The sequence below is a fragment of the Triticum dicoccoides genome, chromosome 3B (assembly GCF_002162155.2).
Source record: "Triticum dicoccoides isolate Atlit2015 ecotype Zavitan chromosome 3B, WEW_v2.0, whole genome shotgun sequence".
Lineage (NCBI taxonomy): Eukaryota > Viridiplantae > Streptophyta > Magnoliopsida > Poales > Poaceae > Triticum > Triticum dicoccoides.
In genome coordinates this window covers 152,045,602-152,052,520 of record NC_041385.1, presented here as the reverse complement: position 1 = coordinate 152,052,520, position 6,919 = coordinate 152,045,602, and the positions used below count along the sequence as shown (strand labels likewise).

Genomic DNA, 6,919 nt, shown 5'->3' with positions numbered 1-6,919 from the left:
TGTGCTACAAATGTAGTTACTTTACTCCATTGACAAACGGTACCCAACGGGGGAAACATTTGTGCCTCCTAGGTGAACAGTGAAATTGTAAAAAAAGAAAGTTTAGCGCTTTCCAAAGAAAAAACAATTGTTATGCATGTTCATGTTTTTTATCTGCGTGCAAAGTTTCGTGAACAAATAAGTTTGTAATCCGGGCAAAAGAAAACTGTACTCTAGAAGGGCTTTTTTAGGAGTAGTAACTTTCTTTTTTCTTAGTACAGTTTACGCTCATGTTTTTTTCATGAAAATTCAGACATGGAAAGGGACATGAACATATACATGTCAATATCTCAGTTTTGTTTATTTTTTCACCTGGGAACATATGCTCCTTGGAGCCGTTTTGAATATTCATAAAGTTCAGATTTATTTTTCTTAGCACGGTTCACAATACTACTGTTTTTTCCATGAAAATTCACAGACACAAACATATACGTTTCAATTTTTTTGACATTCATAATTTTACCTTTTTTTTCATCTGGGAACATGTGCTCCTTGGAACCATTTTTGAATATGAAAATACTAACGCCCATACGTGTGGGCGTCTGGCAACTCGCCCACATGCATGGATCCTTGTTCAATCAATTCTACACGAATCTTGGTGCGTTCTAACAGTTTTTGTGTGCCACGTAGGACTGGGCTGGTGTGTGGGCATTCGTCCGGTCGCCCACATGTTCTTTTTCACCACACGGGGGGCTGATGTATGGGCGTTTAGCAATTCGCCCACACCAGTTTTCACACACGTAGAGGGGCTGGTGTGTGGGCGTTTATCACTTCGCCCACACGCCCGTCTCCTCGCTCACACCCAAGATCGTCAGTTGCCATGTGTTTCTGCATGGTACATGGCAACTGCCCTAGCTTTGCTTGTAAGCAGACGACAACTCTTTTTTATCCGAGTTGTCATGTGTTGCGTGGTACATGCCAATTGCCCTAGCGTGCACGTAAGCATATGGCAACTCTTTCTTTTACGTGGCAACTGCCCTAGCGTGCTTGTGAGCACATGACAACTCTCTTTTTTATTCGAACATGTTTTTTTGTCATGCCTTTTTTGTAGTGCTACATGGCAACTGTCTAGTGTTAGTAGGTGGCAACTCCTAAATTTTTGAAATCATGACAACTGCAGTAGACCAGATCATACATGACAATTGTAGTTGTCCGACGTGGCAACTGTAGTTCAGCGACATGATAACTGCAGTTAAATGAACATGAAAGAGGGTCCAGACCATGACAACTGCGGGGACGCGTGCTGACTGCCACGCGGCGTGCAGGACCATAAGATAGGAGGCCTGATATATGGGCGTGTGAGCGTTATCTATGCCCACAGATAGGCATGTGAGAGGGTCCGTGAGGAAAAAAAAGACGTGTGTGCATTACTTGTTTTGCCCATACGTAGACGTGTGGGCTGATCCTTTGAAACACCACACAAAATGTGTGGGCAGACCCTTTAACGTCCACATGGGTGGGCGTTATCGGCGTCCTTTGAATATCCGTAGAGGTCAGTTTTCTCTTTCATCTGAATTTTTTTGAGAAAAACGTAAGGCCCATTGAGTAACAATAGGTGCCAAAGCCCATTTCCTCGAACGAAATTGCGAAGGCCCGTGTGTAGAAGAGTCCCGATCCATAACCTTTCCCAGAATAGAAAGGTTCGTCGTCCTCGCGTTCCCCTCCTCCACTCCCCACTCCATCCCTGCCGAATCCCACTAGCTCTGCACGGCGATACGCAAGAAGCTCGCCGCAATGTCGTCCAGCGCCTCCCAGATCGTGGCCGACACGACGCACGGGCACCACCACCTGAAGATCGACGGCTACTCGATCACCAAGGCCACCCTGCCCACGGGGGAGTTCATCAAGTCTCAGCCTTTCTCCGTCGGCGGCCGCCGCTGGGCCATCCAGTACTACCCCAACGGCGACCCGTCGTCGCACAAGGGCCACATCTCCCTCCACCTCGTCCTCGACGACGACGTCGCCGGAGAAGTGCGCGCGCAAGTCCAGTTCCGCTTTAAGGCGGAAAAGAAGCACGCGCTCTCCTTTCTCAAGAACTGGGGCCGTAAGCCCGCGCCGCTGAAGTTCGGCAGGGTGGAGGCCGGCGAAGCTGGTGTCTGGGAGTGTCCGAATTTCGTCAAGAGGAAGACCCTGGAGGAATCGGACCATCTCAAGGACGATTCGTTCACCATCCGCTGCGACATCATCGTCGTCAACGAGTTCCGCGCCGATGGGGGCCCGCCGCGGGCCGCCGCGGCAAGATCCATCCCTGTGCCCCCGTCCGACCTCGGGAAGCAGCTCGGTGACCTCCTCGCGGCCGACAAGGGCGCCGACGTCGTCTTCGAGGTCGGCGGCGAGACGTTCGCCGCGCACCGGTGGCTGCTCGCGGCCCGGTCGCCGGTCTTGAGCGCGGAGCTCTTCGGCTCGATGAGGGAGAGCGGCGCCGCCGGCGCGGTCCGCGTGGCCGACATGGAGGCGCAGGTCTTCAAGGCGCTGCTCCGCTTCATGTACACGGACTCATGGCCGCTGGAGACGGTGGAAGAAGAGGAATTCGCCATGGCCCAGCATCTGCTCGTGGCGGCTGATAAGTACCGCATGGAAAGGCTCAAGCTGATCTGCGAGGACAAGCTGTGCAAGAACATCGCGGCGGGCACGGCGGCGAGCATCCTGGCGTTAGCTGAGGTGCACCACTGCCATGAGCTCAAAGGTGCATGCTTCCATTTCCTTGGCTCTCCGAAGAACCTGACGGCAGCCATGGCCGGCGACGACTTCGAGAATCTGCGCTCAAGCTTCCCCTCTCTTGTCAAGGAGTTGATTGCCAAGTGCTCGATCGATGCCTCAGTTCAGTGATAGTTGATTCTTGATTGATCCTAGGATGCTTATTATATGCTTTGCAAGCTACTACTAGCTACATATGCATGCTCTCTCTTGTTTCAGCAATGGTACTCTGGCATTTAGTTTTCTTGTCATGTTCAAAAAGACTACATCCTACTATCATTGCACTATGTGCAACCTTACCAATTAATCAGTAATGAAGAGCATTGTGAGTTATCAGATGACATTGCAGCTCAATCTCCATTTGTTCTGTTCTTGCTAACTCATTGTGTTCTCCTCTAATAAATAGTTTCGGGGAAATAACACATGAATCTTTCCTTCATGGTTTTACTAATCCAAGTCGCCTGCGATTTTCTTTTGTCCAAGTCAATATTTGAAAAGGGTGACCTCAATTTGCTGATGCACATATAACATTTTCACCCGGTTGCACTTTTAATGGAAGAACATTATTTGGGAGATATTATTACCATCAATCCTTGAGTTCGACATCATATAAGGTGGCATTGCAGTTGAATCTCCATTTGTTCTGCAAATATTTTTTTGGAGAAACGTCTGTTCTGCAAATTATATGGCTAACCCATTGTGTTCTCCTCTAATAAAGAGTTTCGGATAAATAACAAATGAATTTTTTTCTTAATGGTTTTACTAATGCAAGTTGCCTGCAATTTTCTTTTGTCTAAGTCGATTTCTGAAAAGGGTGACTTCAATTTGCTGATGCACATATTACATTTTCACCCGGTTGCACTTTTAATGGAAGAACATTAGTTGGGAGATCTTACTACCGTCAATCCTTGAGTTCAACATTATGTATGATCTCCAGTTTGCACTCATTTTATTCCTTAATGGAGGAATTGATGATCTCGCAAAACCCATTGTCCGTTGGTGCAAAAGAATTTTTGCTTCTATCCAGCATTGTCGCCTTGTCGGTGGTGGTGGCATTGTTAAAGACTTTATCACAAAGTTAGAAACCAGTAAATTAGGATTTGTCATTTTTCTTCAGTAAACTATTACTCCCTCCCCCTAGAAAAAAAAACTATTACTCCCTCCGTTCCTAAATATTTGTTTTTCTAGAGGTTTCAACAAGTGACTACATTCGGAGCAAAATGAGTGAATCTACAGTCTAAAATATGTATATATACATCCGTATGTGATAGTCTATTTGAAATCTCTAAAAAGACAAATATTTAGGAACGGAGGGAGTACTTTTGAATGTTTTCGACGAATCACGACGACATGACCCACTACAACATGTGTATTGATTTTGAATTATTTGAATTATCGGAAGCTATGATTTTGTCTTCCGTTATTATCTAGAAAAACACAACCTCTGATTGCATTTGAATGCGTTATTGACATGATGGATTTTCATACTCCCTGAATGGGCATAGTAAGCTTAACCTTTGAAGAGATTTCAGATCATATACACCCAGCGAAGTCTAATCTAAATTTAAACTGAAGCAGCAGGGGAAACACATAGGAGAAACCCACCTTGTCTCAAATTCTCACTTCATCCATTCAGTATTATAAAGAGAAATGCCCGGATAAAACAACACAGGCGGCCTCAGGTTATTCAGGTGTCCCGGCAACAATGCAGGTAACAAAAATTGAATGGTACCGGAGTTCTTATCCAAAACATGCACCATGCTGTTCTGAGTTCAACACTAATTGCCATGACGCGGTAGCAAGAAGTTCAACTACGGTTTATTTCATTGCCATGAAGGCAGTAGGCATGTCAGTCAGCGTCTCCGTGTGTTAAAATATGTCACGTGCAGGTATTTTGTACTTATATAATTGTATGTGCTGATCATTATATAGAGAGACGTGGAGAGGCATTGCCCCACGAAAAACTCTAAACCCTTTTCTCAAACTTGGTATTAGAGCCAACCCTACCCTAGCCGCCGCTGCCGCCGCCGCAGTGCTTTTTCGTGGCCGCCGCGATGTCCACCTCCCCGGCCGCGACGTCCACGACCTCCTCCGCGCTCACCCTCACCGTCTCCGCCCCGGTCATCGCTCCACCCACGGCGTCGGCTCCCGTCCCCGTCCTTCCGCCCATCGCGGTCTCTCTGGACCACAACAATTTCATGCTATGGAGGGCTCTCGCCCTCCCCAACTTCGCCGAAGTTCGCCTCCACGGTTTCCTCGATGGCTCGGCCAGGGCGCCGGCAAGGACCGTGACGACAAGCACCGGTGACGTTGCTCGCACCGTGTCCAATCCCGAGTATGAGCAGTGGTGGACTCTTGATCAGAAGGTCCTCGGGCACCTCCTCGGTTCGATGAACGTCGAGATCTCCACGCAGCTGATTGGCTGCAGGTCGGCGACCGCAGCTTGGGCGGCTGTGCACACCATGTGCGTAATCTTCGGCGCCAGATCCAGGCGCTGAGGAAAGGAGACAGACCTGCCGGCGAGTACATGCAAAAGGTGAAGGCCCTCGCTGACTCGATGGCCGCCACCGGCTCTCCTCTTCGCGATGATGAGATCATCGACTACATGCCGACCGGGCTCGGTTCGGCGTTTAACCCTGTCACTGCTTCGATGAATTTCGCGGGCGAGCCTATCACGTTTCCTGCATTTTACTCGAGTATCCTTCACTACGAGGCCCTACAGCAGCAATCGGAGGTTGAGGATTGGCAGTTGAAAGGATCGAGAAGAGGTGTCTAGAGGGGGGGTGATTAGACCCTCAACAAACAAAGTTGGTAGTTTTTAAGTTTTTCAAGTTGAGGCGGTAGATTAACACAATTTCAAGCATACACATTACAATTCAAGCAAGCATGCAAAGAGTATATGAGCAGCGGAAAGTAAAGCATGCAAATTGCAAAAAAGCAAAGGGATGGGATTTGAGTGTGCAAACGCTATTGGAGACAAGGAGATTTTTGGCGCGGTTCCGATAGGTGGTGCTATCATATATCCACGTTGATGGAGACTTCAACCCACGAAGGGTAACAGTTGCGCGAGTCCACGGAAGGCTCCACCCACGAAGGGTCCACGAAGAAGCAACCTTATCTATCCCATCATGGCCATCACCCACGAAGGACTTGCCTCACTAGGGTAGATCTTCACGAAGTAGGCGATCTCCTTGCCCTTAAAAACTCCTTGGTTCAACTCCACAATCTTGACAGAGGCTCCCAAGTGACACCTAACCAATCTATGAGACACCACTCTCCAAAAGGTAATAGATGTTGTGTTGTTGATGAACTCCTTGCTCTTGTGCTTCAAATGATAGTATCCCCAACACTCAGCTCTCTCTCTCACAAATTTGGCTATGGTGGAAAGATGATTTGAGTGGAAAGCAACTTGGGGAAGGCTAGAGATCAAGATTCATATGGTAGGATTGGAATATTTTGGCCTCAACACATGAGTAGGTGGTTCGCTCTCAGAAAATGAGTGGTGGAAGTGTAGGTTTGTTCTGATGGCTCTCTCCACGAATGAAGAGTGGGTGAAGGGGTATATTGTTGGGGAACGTAGTAATTTCAAAAAAATTCCTACGCACACGCAAGATCATGGTGATGCATAGCAACGAGAGGGGAGAGTGTTGTCTACGTACCCTCGTAGACCGAAAGCAGAAGCGTTAGCACAACGCGGTTGATGTAGTCGTACGTCTTCACGATCCGACCGATCAAGTACCGAACGTACGACACCTCCGAGTTGAGCACACTTTCAGCCCGATGACGTCCCTCAAACTCTGATCCAGCCGAGTGTTGAGGGAGAGTTTTGTCAGCACGACGGCGTGGTGACGATGTTGATGTTCTACTGACGCAGGGCTTCGCCTAAACACCGCTACAGTATTATCGAGGTGGACTATGGTGGAGGGGGGCACCGCACACGGCTAAGAGATCAAACAGATCAATTGTTGTTCTCCCTAGAGGTGCCCCCTGCCCCCGTATATAAAGGATCAAGGGGGAGGGGGCGGCCGGCCAGGAGGAGGCACGCCAAGGAGGAGCCCTACTCCCACCGGGAGTAGGATTTCCCCCCTTCCAAGTAGTAGGAGTAGGAGTCAAGGAAAGGGGGAAGAAAAGAGAAGGAAGGAGGGGGCTCAGCCCCTCCCCCTAGTCCAATACGGACTAGGCC

The 6,919-nt window shown here is 48.5% G+C and overlaps 1 protein-coding gene across 1 annotated transcript; it reads left to right on the top strand.

The window, feature by feature from the left end:
- The first annotated feature begins 1,681 nt into the window (after positions 1 to 1,681).
- LOC119281017 (BTB/POZ and MATH domain-containing protein 1-like) lies at positions 1,682 to 3,077 on the top strand. Its single transcript, XM_037561669.1, has one exon. The coding sequence runs from the start codon at positions 1,774 to 1,776 to the stop codon at positions 2,866 to 2,868; it is 1,095 nt and encodes a 364-aa protein (XP_037417566.1). The 5' UTR covers positions 1,682 to 1,773; the 3' UTR covers positions 2,869 to 3,077.
- The last annotated feature ends 3,842 nt before the right edge of the window (positions 3,078 to 6,919 follow it).

Excerpts from the sequence above, each read along its gene's own strand:
- LOC119281017 (XM_037561669.1), top strand. The coding sequence starts at position 1,774 with ATGTCGTCCAGCGCCTCCCAGATCGTGGCCGACACGACGCACGGGCAC.